A 23,325-nucleotide genomic window follows, 5' to 3' on the forward strand; every position below is an offset into this window, starting at 1 on the left:
GGATATGGACAGATAGAAACAAAAGAGAAACAAATAGACTTTAATGTCGCTTTCTGCTTGTGCTTTTTGCAAGGAAACAAAGTATTGGAAAATTGAAAGTAAACTTTCCTTTGTTTGAAACATTTTAAAGATGGAGGTTAACAGAAGTTCTGCCCTCTAGAGGGAGTTTGTTAGCTTTTTTGTTGCAGTTCACAAAGAGACATAACAGCTGTGGAAATCAGTGTGAGACCAGATATTTGACCTTGACTAAAAATGAGCAGGAAGGAAGTTTTTCTTGCTGCCCTTGGTAGAGTGTATGCTATGCTACAGCAGCTGCAGGAGGATATGAACTTGGTAGATGAGAAACTGGATGCCATGACTGCTGTAGCTAGAAAGGAGAAGAAGAGAGTGAAACCTTACAACAACTGACCCAGGAAATTGACCTAAGGCAAACCCAAGGGCAGGGGGAGATGGAAGAGACTGCTATTATACCTCAAAAGTTACAAAACGAGAGACCTAACGTTGTTGAACCCAAAGGGTGTCTGCAAACTTCTGGAGTTAAGGGGATTCTTAGCCCTAGTGGGACTGTGAAACAAGAGAAGAAGTACTTTTGGAGCAACTACCGTTTGGATTATAAATTTAACAATGGGGAGTGGAACTGGGGGGAATGGAACAACCTGACAAATGGAAATGGAGACTATGACTGTATGGAACTTCCCAGAGATGCACTCCCCAAAGAGAAGGGGAAGAAAGTACGAAAGACTTTAACAAGGGACAAAAAAGTCACGTATCACAACCAGGAGCAAGAAAATCTGCAGAGGTGGCATGGAAGTGGCTTGAGAGCCTCAGACATTAGAACACTGGACTGAAAATTAAGATTAAAGGGTAGAAAGGACAGACGCAACCCGAAACCAGGAAGAAAGGGACGATGGACAAAACCAGAAGAGAACTTTTCTTTTTATGTATATATATTTGGTTAATTTTGAGTAATATTTGTGAAATAAGAGATTGTGGCGGAAAGGAAATAATTGGCTTTAGTAGAAAGATTTATGGGTAATAAGTTTAAATATAATTTAAATTCTAAATTTAAAGGTTTATGGTTCGGAAAGTAAAGATAAAGTTAAAGATAATATTGATAAATTTGAAATAGATCGTTAAGATAAACTAGTCTATTTTTGATAAATATGGGAAGAATTTGCTGAAACATTGATTAAATTGGAATACAAAAAAGGGAGGCATGAGGAGGTTTAAGACACAAGATAATGAAATGAAGCTATTTTGAATCTTGTATGTTTTTTTTCTTCTTCTTTCTTCTTTCTTTTTTCTTTTTTCTATTTTTGTTTGTGTATGTTTTAAATGTTTTTGTATTTTGAAATTTTTGAATAAATATTTTTTTTTTAAAAAAAAACAAACCTGTATTGGGATTGGGAATAGAGGAGGAATTTGCTTTTTGCAATAGAACAGCTTGCTCCAACACTCCAAAATAAATCAGAATGTGACTCCAAATTGGATTATATAATCCAGATTTTGTGATGCAGTGTGCCTGAAAATATGTATTTTAGGTTTAAAACTGTAGTTCATTGAAAAACATTGAAAATGTACATTTAAAATAACAAATACATGCAAAATGTGTAATTTAAATAGAGATTTTTCATGCATTCCTCCAAAACATCTGCACACAACAGGATGGAAAACCTAAGACTGAGCAGCAGCAAAATTAGAATTAGGCTATTCAGTGCATTTCTAGATGTGGTATCATTATATTGCAAACTCCTCAACTCCTAGGAGTGGCACCAATGAAGTGAAGTTGGGACACAGAAACTTAAATTTAAGAAGAGCATTCTGGAACAGTTCAAAAGCCCGTCTAATTCAACACCCCCCTGTTCTTATAGTGTCTGACCAGATGCCCGGGGCAAGCCCCAAAGCAGGATCTGAGCACCAGAACACCCTCCCCATTTGTGCTTGCCAGCCACTGGCAACTCAAAGGCATGCTGCTTCTGAACCTGGAAGTAACATAAAGCCATCGTGCCTCGTGCTCACTGATGGACTCATTTTTGATGGTGTTGCCACGTGGGAGCTAAGTTCATAGATAATATGTGCTGGGTGAAGAAGTCCTTCCTTTTTCTGAACAAAAAAATTTCCTTCCAGTAGCACCTTAAAGACCAACTAAGTTAGTTCTTGGTATGAGCTTTCGTGTGCATGCACACTTCTTCAGATACTTCTTCTTCAGGTGTATCTGAAGAAGTGTGCATGCACACAAAAGCTCATACCAAGAACTAACTTAGTTGGTCTTTAAGGTGCTACTGGAAGGAATTTTGTTTTGTTTTGACTATGGCAGACCAACACGGCTACCTATCTGTAACTTCCTTTTTCTGGTCTTGGATCCACTGTCCATTTCATTAGATGACCCTAGCATTATGTCAGATAAATTAAAAACACTTCTCTCCACACCATAAATCATTTTTGGTAACCTTTAATCATATCCATTCCCACCACCCGCTGTTTGCTTCCCCCCCAAACTAAAAAGCCTCCGACATGGCCTTTCCTCATGTAAGAACTGCTGCAGCCCCCTGATCATATGGGTTGCTTCTTCTGAACCTACAACTGAATCATATTGTATTTATCCATAGCTCTCAGGGTGGTTCATAGCATAAAAACAGAAGATCAAAACATAAAATACATAATGAAAAGAAGAACGAAAACAAAACAAACCAATAATGCCCATCACCACCTTTCACAAGCACATTTAAAAGCATATCGCCTGATCACCTCATCTGTCTCCTGAGAAATCTCTATGCAACAGAACTGGATATGGAATAACTGATTGGTTCAAAATTGGCAAAGCACGACAAGGCTGTATATTGTCTCCCTGCTTATTTAACTTATATGCAGAACACATCATGTAAAAGGCTGGACTGGATGAATCCCAAGCCGGAATTAAGATTGCCAGAAGAAATAACAACCTCAGATATGCAGATGACATGACCTTGATGGCAGAAAGTGAGGAGGAATTAAAGAACCTTTTAATGAGGGTGAAAGAGGAGAGCACAAATTATGGTGAAGCTCAACATCAAAAAAACAAAGTGTTGGGATACTGCCAGGGGGACAAAGGCCATCATGCCCCCACGTCGATGCCGGACGATACACCGATCTCTCGTAGAAACGCAGTATCAGTCAATTAGTGACACGAGCCTCAAGAAATAGCTTGCCACATTCCAGAGCTCGTGCACGCTCTATCAGCATTCGCACAGCAAAAGATGCTCAGGAGAGTATTATTTACAACTTTATTCAGCGTTGATCAGAACAAAGAAAAAACATGACTGCCTGCTTCGATGTCTCAGGCACAGAGAGAGAAACAAAAGCAATAGACAAAACAAACTTCCTGTGAACAGGAAATACGCAAGCTGTGACACAACAACCTGCTGCCTTTTTAAGGTGGAACGGAAATATCCTAACATCCTCCCCCTTTCCGTGTAACCTGTAGTACCTGTGGTTCAACCCAATTGCAACCTCTGTACATAAACCTTAAGTTGTTCTCTGTTAACAACCTTAGACAACAGATCAGCAGGAATTTCATTTCCTGCCATGTAGGACACCTGAATGAGTCCTTTCTGAATACACTCTCTTGCACGATGTAGCTTAATCTGCAAGTACTTGGTTCTTTGCTTGCAACTCTCTGAGTTCAGCAAAGCCAATCAGGATCTATTGTCTTGATACACTTGTATAGGACATTTCACAGAAACTCTGATGTCCTTAAACAGTTGCATCAACCATTCACAATCCATGAGTGAAAATGACAGAGCATTGAGTTCTGCTTCACAGGAACTTAGGCTTACTGTCATCTGCTTTTTGCACAGCCAGTCAAACAGACAGTGGTTGTACATGTAGCATACTCCAGAAGTGCTTGTACCATCCGTGGTGTCACTTCCAAAACTAGCATCTGCAAAGATTTCAAGACCTCCAGTCTTCTGACTGGTGAACCTCAGCCTGTAGTGCAAAGTCCCTTTCAAATAGTGGGCTATGCGCTTCAGAGCTTTCCAATCCTGAACAGTAGGATTGTTGGCATGTCTGCTAAGCAGGTTAGTGCTTACAGCTATGTCAGGTCTTGAGCATCTAGCAATGAAATTCATCTTGCCTAGAATGCATCTGTACAGCGTAGTGTCAGAAAATGCTTCAGCAGTACTATCTACCTGGTAACCTGTCACCATTGGTTTGTCTGCTGGGTTTGCATCAACCAAATTCAACCTGGTTAATACATCAGCAATTTTCTGTGTTTGGTGTACCAGAAAATTACCTGCTTGGTCCCTCTCCACCTGCAGAGAAAGATAGTTGGATACCTCACCAAGATCCTTCATGTCAAAGTGCTCCTTCAGCTGAGCTAGGTGCTTTGGTACAAAGCCTGATTCTTCCAAAACATCAGAAGATCATCAACAAAACATAAACAATACAGTTTGTTTTGCCCCTCCTCTTTGACAAACACACATGGATCAGCTTTGCCCTGGTGAAAACCTAACCCTAACCCTAACCCGGATGGGCCAGGATGGGGGCAGAGGTAAAAGCCTCCTTCAGGAGCTTGAAGGCCTCTTGCGCTGCTGGCGCCCACTGGAACATGGCATCCTTCTGGACCAGGGTGCAGATGGGGGCAACCACATGAAAAAACCCCTGTGGCGGTGGAAGTTGGCAAACCCGATGTACCGTTGCACTCCCTTTACATTCCGAGGGGGGGGGGCTGCAGTCCAGCACCATCTGCACCTTTTGGGGGTCCATCTGGAGGCCAGCAGGGGAAATGATATAACTCAGGAACTCCATGTGCTCCTGGTGGAACACACACTTTTCCAGCTTGGCATACAGCTGGTGCTACCTAAGGTGCTGCAGGACCAGACGGACATGCTGGCGATGCTCCTCTGGGGACGTTGAAAATATCAATATGTCATCCAAGTACGCGACCACAAACTGGTCCAGTAAGTCACAAAAAAACGTTGTTTACAAAGTGCTGGAACGTGGCCGGTGCATTGCACAGTCCAAAGGGCATGACTCGGTACTCAAAATGGCCATACTGGGTTGAGAACATTGTTTTCCATTCATCCCAGCCTTTCGAACAATTCAGCCTCACGAACAATTCAGGAATTAATGGCAAGGAGTAGCGATTCTTGATGGTAACCTGGTTCAGCTTTCAGTAGTAGATACATGGACGTAGCCCATTGCCCTTCTTTTTAACGAAGAAGATGGCGGCCCCAGCAGGGGACGTGGAGTGAACCCCCTGGCAAGGTTGTCGTCTAGCTCCTCTCAAAGGGCCCCTAGCTTAGGAGCCGACAAGGCATAAATGTGGCCAAAGGGAATATCTGCTCCTGGCTGCAAGTCAATAGGGCAATCGTAAGTCCAATGGGGTGGCAACACCTCAGCCCCTTTCTTCTCAAATACATCCGCCAAATCCCGGTAGTGCTCCAGGATTAGGTTGGCATCCAGTGGCCCTGCCCCGTCTGGGGCAGTCCCATGCAAAGTGGAAGAACTGGGGGATGGTCAGTGGGACTGAGCAGGTTCTGGCTGTAATGGAGGCAACATGGGGGGGGGGGCTGGGCACAGATGTTGTGGCAGGAAGATGATGAGAAACACAGCGTTCGCTGTGCCCAGGAAATGGCAGGGTCATGCCAGACCAACCAGAGGCTCCCGAGGACCACCGGAAAATGTGGGGTCTGGACCAGCTCAAATGTTAACAGTTCCTGGTGCCAGGGTGCCACTAACATGGCCAGCAGACAGGTTTCATGGTTAATGAGTCCCGATGTGAGGTGGGTCCCGTCCAGGTCACCAGTGGAACAGGTGATGCTTTTACCACCTGGTACTTCTTGGCAAAACTGATGTCCATGAAGACTCCAGAGGCTCCGGAGTCAATCACTCCTTACACTGAGGCTCCAATACTTTGGCCACCACATAAGAAGAGAAGACTCCCTTGAAAAGACCCTGATGTTGGGAAAGACTGAGGTCACAAGGAGAAGGGGATGACAGAGAACGAGATGGTTGGACAGTGTTCTTGAAGCTACGAACATGAGTCTGACCAAACTGTGGGAGGCAGTGTATGACAGGAGTGCCTGGCTTGCTCTGGTCCATGGGGTCACGAAGAGTCGGACACGACTAAACAACAACAAAAGGTTTGTTTCCGGGCACAAATTAAAGTGCTGGTGATTACGTCAATTAAGCCCCCAACAGCTTGGGGTCCAGACACTGGAAGGACCACCTTCTACAACATGGTAGAATCATCAAGGGCTTCTTCATATTGCCCTTTCTCCACAACCAGCAGGCAGATACAGTGGTACCTTGGATTACATACGCTTCAGGTTACAGACTCCGCTAACCCAGAAATAGTACGTTGGGTTAAGAACTTTGCTTCAGGATGAGAACTGAAATCGTGCGGTGGTGGCGCGGCAGCAGCGGGAGGCCCCATTAGCTAAAATGGTGCTTCAGGTTAAGAACATGTCAGGGAACTGACATCGGAGCCAGAAGTGGAGGCAGGGCTCCCAAGCGATGCTGGAGAAGGGCCAAGCAGGGAGAGAGGGGACTCATCAGCTGGGGAAGGAAATCAGCGTAACACCAGGGATAAAGGGGGGCGGATGTGGGAATCGGAGAGAGGGCTCCAGGACTCTTCGCTGGAGACCAGCAGGAGAGCACAGGTCCTCCGCTACCCACACCCACCCTGCGCAGAAGACTTCCGTGCAGGGAAAGTAGGTGTAGACTTGGCGTCAAAGAACTTCTTTGCTGGAAGAAGTTCAAGAAACGCCCACTGACGGATTCTGCTAGCGACGAAGTGAAGGGCTGTCCAGCCAGGAAAGGTTTAACCAGGCTACCTAGCCAGGAGTGGCAGCAACTTACGCACGAGCAACCCCATATAACCATTACAGAACAGTTTCAGGTTAAGAACGGACCTCCGGAACAAATTATGTAACCAGTGTAGTGGCTAGGGAAGGGGGTCATAATAGCTCAGATTTCTTCAATTTTTAAACCCTGTCCACATTCATGTCCAGAAATCCAATTTAAGGCAGGCTAATTTTTTATAAATCTCTTTGAAGTGAAGGTCAACTTCCTCTTAACAGAACAGTCACTGCTGCTTTGGCTCAGAGGCAAAAAAGCTGAGAGAGAAATCGTTTGCATTGTCTGAAGAATGGAAGGAATAAAAATGCAGTGAGGGGGATCTAGTCTAGGCCTTTCATACTCATAGATGCTGAGGAAAGGTGAGGTGTGCAGAGGAAATTGCAAGTGAAAAAATATAGAACAAGAGAGCAGAAAGGGAAGATTATTGGTGCATGTGATGTTTCCTTTGCCAAAGGCAAAGTGAGAAACCTTAAGCACAAGTGGAGCTCAGTGGTGTTGCGTCAACTCACGGCACTCGGAGTGGGAACGTGCATCTGGGGTGTGTGCATGTGGGTTGTGAAGGGTGAAGGATCCTGCCATGGCAGTCCAGGCCATACTGGGAGCACCTGCTTCATGCTCCCTAAAAAACCCACGGGGGCTGACTTAAAATGGTCAGCTGATGAAACAGTGAAATAGTGGGATTTTACAAATTATGGGGTGGGGGTGGGGGAGAACATAAAACTGTTATTTCAAAGTTCTCTTTAAGTTTTCATGAAGAGCCAAACAGACCATAGAAACTTCTATCTCCTGATACCTGTTGTCAGGGGTTCAGGAGCAGAGGGACAGGGAAGGGAGGAATTAGAGACCGAGGGAGAGGAATCCGAGGGAGAAGTCAGCGATGATAGCCGTCCGAGGTCTCTAAGTCTCTCCAGCGAATCAGAGGATTCACAGAAAGGGGCTCCCGTGATCAGAGCAAGGGGGTTGCCAAGGGGAACACCCCAGGAGGGAGGGGCCAGAGAGGGCTCAGAGAGCAGCAGCTGGAAATCGGGACCAGCTTCCCCACCGGAGAGCAGTAGGGGGGAGGAGCCCCAGGCATCGGGAGCAGGCAGCTCTCCGTCAGCGGAAGGACAGGAGTCAGGGTTAGCCACGCCTGCATCAGAGAGCGAGGAAACGGTCAAAAGGAAGGTCAGGGGCAGCGCGCGCGCGCCAAGTTCAAATGTACAAGAGGGTGGCGCCATAAGCAGCCCGGAGAGGGAGCCGGGTCCCAAAGCCCGCCGAAGAGAGGGGGAGGAGTCCGAGGGGTCCGCATCCGAAGCGTCCAGGAAGGAAGGCACCCAGGGGGGTAGTAGGACCCAGAGGCGGAAGGAGAAACGCAGAAGGTGGAGTAAGGCTAGAGTGTTGAACTGGTGTACAGGGGGCGGAGACTCAGATGAGGCTTCGCTGGTCTAGGGTCTAGACGTAGAGATGCACGCTAGGGTTTGAAAATGGGAACTAAACTTCAATAAAGACTTTGTACAGTTCCGCTGGCTAGCGTTGGTCTTCTGTGAGCTGGGACCTGGAGGCAGTCTCTGACAGTAAGCCTCATCTCAGATTTTCACCGGTTTTCTTCGCCTCAAGCATCGCTACGGGAGCGAGGCAGGGAGGGCAGAAGACTGGTGCCTTGCGAGCTCACAAAAGTCAGGCGAGATGACTACAGAACAGAAAATAGCTTCCCTGCAAGAAGCGGTGACACAACTCAGCGCTGAAATAATCGCATCCAGGAAGAGAGAGGAAGAAGCGGCGGCTGCCTGCAGAGATCTTCAAGCCAGGTTAGAGGGGCTTGCGAAGCAGGGGCTACCGGGACCCAGATCCGAGGGGATTGGGTTGGGGAAAAGAGGAGCCAGCATTGTATCTCATTTTGATGGGAATTTGCAGCAGTACCCCAATTTCCGAGCAGACGTGCTGTTTGCGCTGCAGCTGTTGGAGAGAGACTTTAGAGATGAGCAAGAGAAAGTGGGGTTCATCCTGTCCCATTTGCATGGGGACGCGAAAGCATGGCTGCGAAATCTGTGGAGGGACAAGGATCCAGCGCTCCAAAGCGCAGATGCATTCATTAAGGCGATGGATTCCTGTTTCTTATCAAACATAGACATTGATATTGCCAGAAAGGACATATTTGGGCTAAGACAAGGGAAAGCCAGCGTCAGGCAGTATCATTCCAGGTTTTTTGCATTGGTCAACGCGCTGAATTGGGATAAGGATTCTCCGCCAGTTAGAGACCTTTTTTTTGGAGGGATTGAGCCCACAGATCAAAGATGAGATGGCACGGGGAGAGAGACCCACAACCACTCAGCAAGTGGTGGAAAGAGCGCTGTCGATTGGGGTGAGGCAGGAAGAACGGCCATGGAGCAAAGAAGAAGGACGTTGGGGACGCACACCAGGGAGGGTGCCCCCCCTCTTGTCTAGAGAGACAGCGCGTGCGCAGTCCACGCCTCCACAGGGAGGGGGCGAAGAGCAGATGGAGATTGGAGGTGCTAGGGCTCTCTCAGCTAATAGAGCCTTAACACCGGGAGCAGTAAAACCGAAGCTGCCTAGAAGGAACAGGAAGTGCTATATATGTGAGAGTGAGGAGCATCTGGCGAAAGAGTGTCCCCAGAGGCTCCGCAAGCAAACTGCAGCCTCAGTGACAGTATTGGAAACAACTCAGCAGAGAGAACCACAGCAGGGAAACGACGAAGTCTGGCTGGAATAGGAGGCACTGGGGCCCAGCCAGACAAGTCAGTGAAGAAGTCCCCGGAGATTTTGCAGCCCACAGACCCCCTCCCGCCCAAACCAGTGGTGCAGCTCACCGCATCGCTCCAGCTGCCCAATGGACTCACCTTAGAAGTGCCTATCACAATTGACTCTGGCAGTAATGCAGACTTTATAGGACTGGAGTTCATTCAACGACACAACATAGCTTTACTGCCAGCCACGCTGCCCCTGAAGGTTGTCACGGTGGATGGCAGGGAACTGCTAGGGGGGCGGGTGGTGCAGCAGACGCCGCCGATGGTGATGCAAATTGGGAATCACCGGGAGGTCATCAGCTTCAATGTCACCCAACTGTCAGACACGCCTGTAGTATTAGGCATGAGTTGGCTGCACAGGCACAGCCCAGCGTTGGCTTGGTACCAGCGCCAACTAACGTTTGGATCCTCCTACTGTGCAGAACACTGCATCATACCCAGCCCAGAGGAGGAAGAGGAGGACCCGCAGTTACAGTTGGGCACGCTGCAAGCGGTACCCCACAAGTATGCGGAGTTTTTGGAGGTTTTCTGCGAGAAGGAGGCGGACAAGCTACCTCCTCACAGACCCTATGATTGCAAGATTGACCTCCTGCCGGGGGCGACGCTGCCAACGGGGAAACTGTACTCCATGTCTGAGGATGAACTGCAGGAACTCAGGGAGTTCATAGATCACAATTTGCAGCGTGGGTTCATCCGGGAGTCGAAAGCGGTGGGAGGCAGTCCAGTATTCTTTGTGAAGAAGCGGGACACCCCCCAACGGAGGCTGGTGGTGGATTTCAGGATCTTAAACTCGAAAACCAAGCCCTCAGCTTTCCCCATGCCCAAGATAGACGACCTGCTCGCGACGGTGCGGAAAGGACGCGTTTTCACCAAGTTGGATCTACGTGGGGCGTACAACCTGATTCGCATGCGCGAGGGCGACGAGTGGAAGACGGCCATGTTCACGCCACTGGGCACCTACGAATACAGAGTTATGCCCTTCGGATTGCAAAATGGCTCTCACACTTTCCAAGCCTTTATGCATCATGTGCTGGCGGGGCTCCTTTACAAGAAGTGCGTATGCTTCCTGGACGACATCCTGATTTTTTCAGAATCGCGCGAGGCGCACGAGAGGGATGTCAGGGAAGTTCTGCAGAGACTGAAGGAGCACAGGCTGTACGCCAAGCTGGAGAAGTGCCAGTTCGACGTGACGGAGGTGGATTTCCTGGGCTACAAGCTGTCAGACAAGGGGCTCGCCATGGACAGCGCCAAGGTTAGCGCAGTTTTGGACTGGAAAAGCCCACGCAATCGGAAGGAAGTCCAGCGGTTTGTCGGCTTTGCCAACTTTTACCGCAAGTTCATCAAGGGATTTGCCATGCAGACAGCGGCCATCACCGACACGCTCAGCTCCAAGAAGAAGAAATTCATCTGGACGGAGCAAGCGGAGCAGTCCTTTCAGAGACTCAAGCGGCTCTTCGCGTCAGAGGAGCAGCTGCTGCATGTGAATCCCAGCAGACCCATGAGGGTGGAGACAGACGCCTCAGACAGAGCCGTGGGAGCTGTCCTGTTGCAACAAGACCAGCAGGGGGACTGGAGGCCGTGCGCCTTCTACTCGAGGAAGCTCAGCAAGTCGGAGCAGAATTATACCATCTGGGACAGGGAGTTGCTAGCCATCCATGCAGCGTTCAAGGCATGGCGGCACTTCCTTATCGGAGCCAGACACACAGTGCAGGTCCACACGGACCACAAGAATCTGGAGTACTGGCGCACGGCTAGGTTCCTCAACCAGCGACACATTAGATGGGCGGAGTTCTTCGCGGATTTCGACTTTAAGATAGAGTACATTCTGGGCGACAACAACGTGATGGCGGATGCTTTGTCCAGAAAGCCGCAATACCTGGAGGAGGCGGCACCGCCGGCGGCCAAGCACATTTTCGCACCGGAAGCGTGGGCATGCGCGTCGGCAACCGTGGACCTGGAGGCCGTCCGTCGAGCGCTGCGGGAAGACCCCTTCGCACAGGCCAGGATGGAGGAGGTGCACAGGGGCACAGCGAGGGCCGACGAGTTCCAGATACGTGATGGGTTGCTCCTCCACAAGGGAGCACTCTACGTGCCGGGAGACGACCTCCGCGCAAGGGTTCTGCAGCAGCTACACGACGCTCCCACAGCCGGGCACTTTGGCAAAGAAAAGACTGTCGAACTAGTAGCCAGAGACTTTTGGTGGCCCAAGATGCGGGGGGAAGTCGCGGATTACGTCGCGAGATGTGACACCTGCCAAAGGGCCAAGTCAGTTCACAAACCGCCGGCGGGATTGCTGGAACCGCTGCAAACACCGGCTGAACCGTGGGAGAGGGTGGCCCTGGACTTCGTCACGGATCTGCCCAGTTCGAGGGGAAAGACAGCAGTGCTAGTGGTGGTGGACATGTTTACTAAAATGGCACACTTCATTCCGTGTGCGAAGGTAGCCACGGCAGAGCAGACCGCCAAACTGTTCATTGACCACGTGTTCAAGGTTCACGGTCTGCCACGATCTATTCTCTCCGACCGGGGGCGACAGTTCATCTCGAACTTCTGGCAGAAGCTGATGGGCATTCTGAACGTCAAAGTCAATTTGGCGTCGGCGAGACACCCACAGACCAACGGACAAGCGGAGAGGGTCAACGCCATCATGCAGCAGTACCTGAGATGCTACGCCAATCAGCAGCCCACGACATGGGTGGACTACCTGCCACTCGCTGAGTTCGCTTACAACAATACGAAGCACGTGTCGACGGGGGTGACGCCGTTCTTTGCCAACAACGGGAGGCATCCCAGAACCTTCCCGAGTTTAGAGAGAGTGGGGGAGGGGGAGCCACAGGCAGCGGAAGCCTTAGCGTCGGAGTTGCAGGAAGTCCACGAACAGCTCAGGAGGCAGTTAGAACTCGCAAAACACGCATACAAAGTGCAGGCAGACAGACACAGAAGAGTTGGGGAAGACATACAGGTGGGAGACTGGGTCTGGTTAGCAGCGCAAGCAGTGCCGACCAGATCGTTAGCGAAGAAGAAGCTAGGACATAAGCAGCTAGGACCTTACCAAGTCCAGGCACAGGTCAATCCAGTGGCCTTCCGGGTAGCGCTTCCGGAGGGTTCCAGGATGCATCCGGTGTTCCATAGATCAGTGCTCACGCCCTACAAAGCACCTCATAGATTTCAGGAGCCAGACACAGCACCGGACCCGCCCAGAGAAGGGCCCAGACAGGGGGGGTCGCCAAGGAGGGGGCACATCAACGAGGTCACAGAGATTTTAGACTCGAGATGGGGGGAAGAAGGAGTAGAATATCTCCTAGCCAGAGAGGGTACCCCGGCCACTGCGAACAGCTGGGTTCCGGACTATGCTTTGGAGGAGCCTCTGCTCAAAGAGGAGTTTCATGCCCTCTTCCCACACAGGCCCATGCCAGCCGAGTATTTCGACGACTGGCTCTTCACAACCACTCTTTCGGCCAGCACATTCCAGGGGTTCGACTCGGACGAAGAACAGGCCCCAGTCCCGAGCTCCCGGGTGGGTTCGCCACCGGGGTCTGCCTCAGACAGCTCTTATTGGTGGGACGATCGACCAGAGGAGCAGTGGCGCAGGAAGTGGCTGAGTGGTCCTTGGCTGGGATCACCCGAAGAGGGGGAGGGGGCGAGACGGACATGGACGTGTTGGGGGAAGACGTGGGGTTCGAGCACGGAGACAGAGAGATGGAAGCAGAGGAGAGAGATGTCGACGAGTACATGGGGGACGAACTGTATCCTGCACGCACCCCCGCTACGACGGAGCACCCAGTACCCACACCGGAAGGAGGGGAGGGGGGAAGGGGGGGCTTCGAGGGGGGGATGGATGTCAGGGGTTCAGGAGCAGAGGGACAGGGAAGGGAGGAATTAGAGACCGAGGGAGAGGAATCCGAGGGAGAAGTCAGCGATGATAGCCGTCCGAGGTCTCTAAGTCTCTCCAGCGAATCAGAGGATTCACAGAAAGGGGCTCCCGTGATCAGAGCAAGGGGGTTGCCAAGGGGAACACCCCAGGAGGGAGGGGCCAGAGAGGGCTCAGAGAGCAGCAGCTGGAAATCGGGACCAGCTTCCCCACCGGAGAGCAGTAGGGGGGAGGAGCCCCAGGCATCGGGAGCAGGCAGCTCTCCGTCAGCGGAAGGACAGGAGTCAGGGTTAGCCACGCCTGCATCAGAGAGCGAGGAAACGGTCAAAAGGAAGGTCAGGGGCAGCGCGCGCGCGCCAAGTTCAAATGTACAAGAGGGTGGCGCCATAAGCAGCCCGGAGAGGGAGCCGGGTCCCAAAGCCCGCCGAAGAGAGGGGGAGGAGTCCGAGGGGTCCGCATCCGAAGCGTCCAGGAAGGAAGGCACCCAGGGGGGTAGTAGGACCCAGAGGCGGAAGGAGAAACGCAGAAGGTGGAGTAAGGCTAGAGTGTTGAACTGGTGTACAGGGGGCGGAGACTCAGATGAGGCTTCGCTGGTCTAGGGTCTAGACGTAGAGATGCACGCTAGGGTTTGAAAATGGGAACTAAACTTCAATAAAGACTTTGTACAGTTCCGCTGGCTAGCGTTGGTCTTCTGTGAGCTGGGACCTGGAGGCAGTCTCTGACACCTGTACATACAAACAAGCTTAGGGGACGAGCCCAAATTTCATCATTGCACAATTGCAGGGTTTTAACAACAGAGAAAAATAAATAAATGAACAATAAAAGTATATAGCACCTGTATGGCTTTCCACCAGGTATTTGGTAATCCAAATTTCCAACTGAAATTAAAACCAGAGTAGCACTGAGTAGTTTATACACACCTCCATTTGACCTGCCTCTTTCCCCCAGGGAAACTCAATCTTTAGCACTGGATCATCATCATTTCAGTAAAAATAAACAAAATCAAAACTTTAAAACATTTAAAAACATTTAAGAACGGCCTAATCTTTGGAAACAGGTTGCCAGAAATTGCATATTTTAGCCATCAAATGAACAACCATCAAGGACATTTATAAATGCCCCTGAATGCTAATAATGAAGGGACAGATGTACCCCACCATGAGGGGCGTTCCAGAATCAGGGGACCACTAAGAACCCTAAGGCCCATTCATGGATCAGCACCAACCGGACAACACTAAGGTGGAATCTACACTCATATAAAAACTATTCTGAAAATGCTTTTTAAAAAGCGTTTTTTAAAAATACATTGAATTTTCCATAAGGCCATCTAGTGTCACAATATATATCGCACTTAAAACACACTTAAAACGTTTTATTTGCAGCTGTATAGCTGAGTCCCAAGTGACACGACTGCCAACAGGGGCTCATCTGCCGGCCATACGGTCCAAGATGGTTGATACTGGGGGAGGCAATCTTTTAGGTACCTGGATTCCAAGCTATTTTGGAGTTTGCATGCAAGTACTAATGACTTGGGACGTGGGTGGCGCTGTAGGTTAAACAACAGAGCCTAGAACCACCGATCAGAAGGTTGGTGGTTCAAATCCCCGCGACAGGGTGAACCTAGCAGTTTGAACACGTCAAAGTGCAAGTAGATAAATAGGTACCGCTCCGGTGGGAAGGTAAACAGCATTTCCGTGCGCTGCTCTGGTTCGCCAGAAGCGGCTTAGTCATACTAGCCACATGACCCGGAAGCTGTATGCCGGCTCCCTCGGCTAATAAAGCGAAATGAGTGCTGCAACCCCAGAGTCAGTCACGACAGGATCTAATGGTCAGGGGTCCCTTTACCTTTACCTTTACTAATGACTTGAATTGGGCCCAGAAACTCACTGGACAAATGAAGCTTGTGCTCTTAAAAAGAAAACCTTATATTAAAAAGAAGCTGTGCTATGGCATTTTCTAATGGTGAACTCCACCCCTAAGCAACTGCTAGAGTATTTCTCTTCTCCCCCTGGAGAAATTTAGTGAAATGATCCTCCTGATTTCTCTGACACCAACAGGGTGGATAACTTTTGAGATGCTGCTTACACATAGTTCTAATGTTTTGGCAACAACCCTTCACACAGCCTTTCTGTCTGTGACAAGTTAGCATGTCAAGAAGAAAGAAAGAAGATTCCACCTAAACATTAGGAAAAACTTCCTGACAGTAAGAGCTGTTCGACAGTGGAATTTGCTGCCAAGGAGTGTGGTGGAGTCTCCTTCTTTGGAGGTCTTTAAGCAGAGGCTTGACAACCATATGTCAGGAGTGCTCTGATGGTGTTTCCTGCTTGGCAGGGGGTTGGACTCGATGGCCCTTGTGGTCTCTTCCAACTCTATGATTCTATGAAAGACTCAGCCTTAACCTTCTCTCCCATGTTCCTGGCATTATGAAGAAAGAAAGCTTCCAAGTACATGGCTCCTTCTGCTACATTCTGAAGTGATTCCAGGAGAGCTACACCATGTAGCAGTTTGAAACCTCTCTCATGCAAGAGAGAGGATCAAAATAGAACTACAGGAAAAGTGAAAAGTGGAATGAAAGGTAAACAAGGAAATTGGTTCCCAACATGTTTTGAGATACTCTCAAAAAATGCATGCTTTTGTTTTGTTCCCAGATTTCCCTTGGGTTCAAATCTCTAAATGCAGTGGAAGCCAACTTGCGCAGCTGTCTACTTTCCTGTTTTTAAATGTCTAAATCTCTCTCTTGCTAGGAAAACCCATCTTAGGTTTCCTGTATTTGAGAGTGCAATCCAAAAACTTTCCTCCATGCCTGTCTCTCCATTATGATCATACTCAAAAGTCAAGGGCACAACCCTAATTTCCAAAATAGATCTGATTGAAGATGGGGGGCAGTGCCCTTATGCCCCCTCTCTCAGATTTACTCACCAAAATGTCACACCCAGCCAGCCAGCCAGCCAGCCAACAAAGGGTTACTCACTTGGTCTGATGTTTGGACCCCTTCAGGTGCGCATGATACTGTTCTATGGAGTTTAGAGTGACATTGCAGATGTTACAGGTATAGCTCCGCTTAAGACCTGTGGACAGAATGCATCAGAATTAGATGCACTGTGTTATACTCACAGTGAATTATGGCAACATTTTGCACACACTCTTTGTCTGGCTTTCTGAGCGGCTATTTTGAGCTACAGATCTGCACAAACCTCTGCGAATACATTCAGAACAAGCAAATGTGCCCTTTGCTAATTTTTAGGATCTTCAGATTGATCTGTATATGACAAATTGACCTGAGTTGGTTCATGATTTGACCAAACACAGCGCACATCCCGAGTTTTATATCCCACTGCTCTCATACTTAAATCCTTCCATTGAAGCTTAATGGTGCTCAGTTGTGACTGATGATTCCCAAAATGTATAATCTTACATTATGTCTCCCCATTGCTGCAACAGATGGTTCTGCAGCCATTATCAGCTTAACATATGTTACAGTGAATGCCTGAAATTTGGTGACAATCCCAGACAAATTTTGTAAATGTCTAAAAACTTACAAGATTCAGAAGTAAATGTTGACAGTCACCTAAAATGTGATTGTCACCATTCACTTGCATATAGGTCTGAAAAGCAGGGAATAGTGTCCATTTGCACATGCTCAGAAAATTCATTTTGGACACTGCATTATAATACATGTTATTATTAGAAATTTGGCTGCGTTTATTAGCATGAATTCACATACTGGAATGATATCACCCGACAAACTCTTGTCTGGTCAGCTACTTAACAAAGGAATGTTAATATTCCTTAATGGTCTGACATCTCTGTCCAGTCTGTAAAAACAGAGCTGTGCGAACATTTTGAAAATTCTTTTTTGACCGTTTGTGAAATGAACAAGAATGCAATGAAACTCTCCAGATTTATTTATTTTTTGAGGAGGGGGAGAATGCTGTTATCCTGACTTAACTGTAGGAGGTGGCTAAGGCTTCTGTTTTCCTCCCTTGCTATTTCAACTTTTGAAAAAGCTTCTCACGGGATAATGAATGTTCTCTCTGCAGCTTCCCATAGGTCACACTTCATGGAACACCTTGGGGACTGATGTAGGGATGTGGGAGAACATTACCAAAAATGGAAAAGGGAGTAGAAATGGTTTCTTCAACCCATGTCCAGAATGGGAATCAATCCAGCTGCTGTTTTCATTCCACAAATGATATGTAATTGATTCCCCCCCACCACTGGATTGCATCATTTGCACTGAAATTAATGGGGTGGAATGCCAATATAATTTGTGCAATTTTGTCATAGCAGACAGTGAGACAAATAATGGTTTTTTGGCAGAAAACAAAGGACAGTGGAATGGAAACAGTGCTTCATGTGACACAAGGTGGGATGGAAAATGACACCTTCTTGCATCCCTTGAGTGATGCCACATTATGTTGCTCCCAAGGTATCCCAATAAATGCAGTTAGTAATGTGAGGCTCTCTCTGCAGCATCTCTTTGGTCACACCTTCTGGGGAGACCTGTAAGATCAGCAATAACTGCCTCCCAAAATCTTTGGGGAAATTTCTCTCACCTCCAAAAAGCAGTAGAAAATAGCAAGATAACACACACATTTCCACAGGGAGACTATTTTCACAAAACTGGAGGGAGGGGGGGATTGGTCAAACCCAGAGGGAAAGTGACAACTATGAATTTGGACAGAGACAGAGAGATGCAGACAGAGGCAGAATTTTCTGCTGGAGTTGGTTTTGACAATATAAAGCCCAGTGCTCCTTGCTTGCCGAAACAGTTATTTTGCTACCTGCCATAGATGTCTACTTGCTTCCACGGTGCTCTGCACCTCTGATTGTACATAAACCAGATATTATAAAGCACCACAAGTCTCCACTGTTTTCTCACTCCATGAAATCAAAACTCAGCAGCAAGCAACACCCTCACTGCTCAGGGGGATGGGTAGCATATAACAGTATTATCACAACTAATGGTTTAAATAATGAATTGTGTTAGGGATGGGGAACCTTTTTCATCTGAAGGACCATATTCCTTTCTGAGCAGCCTTCCTGGGGCCACATGGAGTTCCAAAAAACCCCAACATTTCCAAATGGACTGGAAAAACCTTACTTTTTATTTTATTTATTAAGATAATTTCTACATCTCTAAGTGGAGTACAGAAAACTAAATCAACAATAGACAACCAAAATAATGAACGTTACAAAAAAAAATAAAACATTTAACACAAATTACTAATAAATCAATCTGTATATAACATTTCCTTCTACTGCTTAAGTGTTTCTCCACTCAGCACCCCTCAGCATCCTGGCTTTCAGGACTCCATGCCTCCATGCTGGCTCTCACTGAGGGCCCAAACAAACTCACAAATCACCCCCCAAATCTCACAATGAAGGAAGTTCCTGAAACCTGCTGACATCACCTACATAGGTTTGTTTTTAATGGACTGGTACCCAAGTGAATGCAGCTTCCTCAGTTGCACGGCGAGTTCCCACCTCCCACCAGTAGAAATAAAGACACGTGACACAGATATTTAAGGTTAATGGGCGAAATTAGGCCACAGCTTTATTGGTTACAGGTAAAGAGTGGTATTGGCTTAGGCATTGGTCCTATCAGACTACCTGGCTTCAGCCTGCTTGCTTGAAGACCGGGAAGGGTTAACACCAGCAGGGGGAGCCCTGCTGATGCACATCAACTAGGGACTCCCCCGGGGTCACCGCTCGGGGGCGCACTTTAGACCCAGGCCTCCATAGGCTTCGGACGAGGCCACGCCCCCGGAATCCTTTACCGGACTACTCTTCAATATTTGGGGGAGGTGATGGCACTCCCCCCCAACAGATCTGCATAACAATACCCCTACCAATGCCTAATCGCCAAGACCAAGTGAGTTGTGACGATTTGCTACAAGGTAGGTGAAAAACCAAATGGCCTGTGCTAATTTGCCGTGGAAAAATTTCCTACCAGGCCCCTTAATGGCGACCAACCAAGGTCCATAGCAAGGTCGAAAGGGGAACCTTAGAGGGTGGGCAGGTGGGAAAACCTTACCAGCTGAGCAGACCCAAATAGGGAGATCCCGGGGCCGTACTTGCCTTAAATGAGGCAAGCCATGTCCCCAGAGCCAGCTGATTGGCTGGCTCAGGGGATGACGCGGCCCCGAAGATTCCCCTGTTCGCGCGGGGGCTGAAGCCAGCCACCGCACGTGTGTTGGGGACGTGAGCCCGCAACACCACCTCCTCCTTATGTCGGAAGTGGCTTTTCCCAACAGTTCAGTTGCACCCCACATCGAGACAGTTTTATTTGTTAAATAATTTTTTATTAATTTTTCATTAATAGCAATCCAATATAAGCCACATTAATACAATACCAAATCACAATACAATTAAAAGAGCCAATTATCCAGTTCCGAATTAAACAATTTGGGGTGACTTCCCGTGTTCTGATTATCAGGAGATGATGATGTTATTCCTTGGTCCTGCTCCAGTTACCACAGTTCCGATCTTAATTCTTTATTTTAACAGTCACTGGTGTGATGACTTTCGTTTGTATTTAGCTATTCCATATCCATTAATTTGCAAGCGGAGTTTATATCTTGTAACTTACTGTGTGAAATATTTGTTTATATTGGTCCTTCTCTTCATGTTGTAATAATCAATCATCTTCAGCCTCATGCCCCCCCTTCAAGGGCTGAATTCTCAATTATGCCACAGCTTCACGCCATCTTGCCTTTTCAAACTGAAAGTGAACTGGCATCTGACCATGGCTTTGGGAAGACTTCCAGCATTTTCTTCTTTCAACCTTTCCAATCTACTAACAAGCTGGTGTCTTGCCAAAACCATAACCATAATAAATCAAAGTTAGTGCCCTCTTTAGAAGGTAATGCCACCAATCCTCACAACATTTTCACAGTCTATTTGTTCAAATGATCCATAAAAAATTATGTTCTTGTTATTTCCCTCTTGCATTCCATTAATAGTTGTAATCCATGGATAATTAGATTCATTAGTAATTAATTCTTCTTCAGTGAAGGTTTGCTGAATCATAATGCAGCAGGTGTTTTCAGTCAAACAAAGACAAAGCAGGGGTTCGAGCAAATGCCTTTATTTTATAGCTACAGCTAGACCCCAGTCCTAAACAGACTGGAGTATTGATCTCAGTTCAGATAAAACTTATATACCGTAGGTTTTTCAGAAAGCAAATCTGCATGATGTATGAACATATTGTATTGTAGTTCAGAACTCTGACATGATTTATGAAGCAGGACGTTCTGTTAGCCAAGAAACTGACATGATGTATGAGACATTTGACATGTTACAGATAGGATGTAAAGTGGTACCTCAGGTTACAGATGCTTCAGGTTACAGACACTTCAGGTTACAGACTCTGCTAACCCAGAAATAGTACCTCGGGTTAAGAACTTTGCTTCAGGATGAGAACAGAAATCGCACGACGGCAGCAGGAGGCCCCATTAGCTAAAGTAGTACCTCAGGTTAAGAACAGTATCAGGTTAAGAACAGACCTCCAGAACAAATTAAATTCTTAACCTGGTATCACTGTACAGGATTTTCTGACTGCCAGGAAGGTTGACGACATTCTACTTCCTTGATAAGGTACTTCAAACAACACAAACAGGCTGGACATGTCAATTACTGTCCAGATTAAAGCATTCCAAAGCTGAGATACTGTTTGGCAAGCAAAACATACAAATCCTCATTAGTCCCTTCCTGAAGCATTCTTACAAACTCCAGTCAAAGTAAACTTTTCACCCCTTCGTGAACTGCAGGCCTTGCAGAGAGAAAGTTTCTCCTTTTTACAGGCTTCAGTCTTGCAAACCCCAAATAAATTCTGTTTGCTCCTTCCCTCAATAAAACAGCATTTATTATATTATATTATATTATATTATATTATATTATATTATATTATTATATTATATTATATTATAATTATATTATATTATATTATTATTATATTACACATGGAGCCAGTTCTAGGCTGAAGAAGGTTCAGTTTGGTTTCTCAGGGGCTCCAAGGAGATAGCAAATGGGACACCCCTCCACTCATCGCTCGTTCTCTGGCCTCTGCACACCTCTCCTCCTCCAACCACTACCATGCTTTTCAGGGTACAAAATACCAGTTTCCTTTCTGTCTGCAAAAGGATTACTTGAGCTGCAATCAGCAGTGATATGTCTCTGGGGCTGAATAGGAGCAGAATAGCACTAAGCACTCTCCTTGTTCAAACAACAGCTGCCATTACCTCCTGCGCATTACCTCCTGGAGTGTAGCTCTTAATCAGCATGAAAATATGGTGCACTTTAAGTGCAAGGCATTATTTCTTCCTTCTCTTTTCCCCTTGGCAGAGGCTTCAGCCCAACCAAGTTGCCATCCTACCCTTGCTCACTTGCTTGGGCCAGAAATGCATGCAGGTTTGCAGACAAAGAGGCAAAAATATCCCCTTTCTTTTCTTAAAAAAGCAAGAACTAGGAGGAGTTGGCCTGATGCTTTGAAGTGAGCAGATTAAGGCTCCCCCTCAGAACCACAAAATTCACCAGCCAGAGCCAAGTGTAAAAGAGCTGTTCGACAATGGAATGGTCTCCCTCAGGAGGTGGCAGACTTGATCTTGGAGGTTTTTAAGCAGAGGTTGGATGGCCACCTGACATGGATGCTTTAGCTGAGATCCCCGCATTGCAGGGGGTTGGACCAAATGACCCCCAGGGTCCCTTCCAACTCTACAATTCTATGATTCTATGTACAAGTTGAACAATAACAAAAAAAAAAGAGTGCCTCTGAGAAGCTTCTGATACTAGGAATTTTCATTCCTGTATTTTCCAATATTAAATTTATTGCTTGCTCCCAATAGCTGCATACTTTAATAGCTCTAAACAGCCAGCTTGTTTCTTTGGTTTTTGTTGTTTTTAATTGGGAGAGCATGGGTCTCCTGCTAAAAGTGTCTCTGGATACTGACATTACAGATCTCAGATTTAGCTTTTAAATCTCCCTTTTTTCCTGTTCTTTTTTGGTAATGGAGTGATCTAGGCCAGAAAATGGGGCATTTTCTCTGTTCACAAAATCTTTTATTTTGGAAATCAGTTGCTTCTGGCAGAGCAATAACAACACTTTGTGCTTATATAACACCTTTCACTGGAGGCCTTCAAAAGGGCTTGGATACATGCATCTCTGAGAACCTTTGTGGCCTGTCAGGTTGATGCTGGAGTTTAGAACTGTTGCCTGCTTCTGAGCACACAAGGAAGGAGCAGGTCTTTGGCACTCAAACATTGTTAAGTAGAGTTCATAAGGCTACTTTTTATTCAGATGTGAGCCTTTACCTGTCCGAATACAGATGTAAGGATCTCCAAAAACCTTCTGTGCCACCAGGGCCTTTGGGGCCGTCCCCTGAGAAACCAAAGGCTCCGTGCCTGAAAGAGGCCACCTTTGTTGCAGGCCTGTGTGTCTTCAGGTCAGAGCACTGATCCTTCAAGGACCTGAGAGAGGTGGTTGGGAAGCAGAGGCTTAAAAGTGTTCAGTTTGCTCTCCATCATTGTTGGAGCAATTTTTTTCCATGGACCTACCTGTGCTCAGGGGATATGACAGTCATGGTATGAAGGAAGTTTCCCCCCTTCTCTCATAGCACTAGAACTTGTTGGCATGCAATGAAGCTGAATGTTAGAAGGTTCAGAATTCTGAATCTTAAGAAATAGAGACAGCGAAGATTAGACAAACCATGGAGGAAAAGGCTATGGGACTGGGGGCACATTTGGAATTTTGAGAAGGTGCCAAGGGTGCCAGTTACAAAATGGCTGCCACCTGGGATGGAGCCTGAAAAAAATATCTGCCGCCTCCAAAAGTGGGAAAGAAAGAAAAGATATGGGAGCGTAATATGG

General features: G+C 47.2%; 1 protein-coding gene across 4 annotated transcripts in view; it reads right to left on the reverse strand.

Annotated features, from left to right (window-relative positions):
* The window catches only part of ZMAT4 (zinc finger matrin-type 4), a 266,950-nt gene that overhangs the window by 12,877 nt on the left and 230,748 nt on the right, over positions 1-23,325 (reverse strand). For all 4 annotated transcript variants that reach the window (XM_081921383.1, XM_081921385.1, XM_081921384.1 and 1 more), the window contains one exon: positions 16,430-16,526. In XM_081921383.1, the coding sequence (XP_081777509.1) occupies positions 16,430-16,526 (97 nt within the window). The remainder of the gene's footprint in view (positions 1-16,429; positions 16,527-23,325) is intronic.

Source organism: Podarcis melisellensis (assembly GCF_964234715.1).
Source record: "Podarcis melisellensis genome assembly, chromosome: 8".
In the NCBI taxonomy this organism is placed as follows: Eukaryota; Metazoa; Chordata; class Lepidosauria; order Squamata; family Lacertidae; genus Podarcis; species Podarcis melisellensis.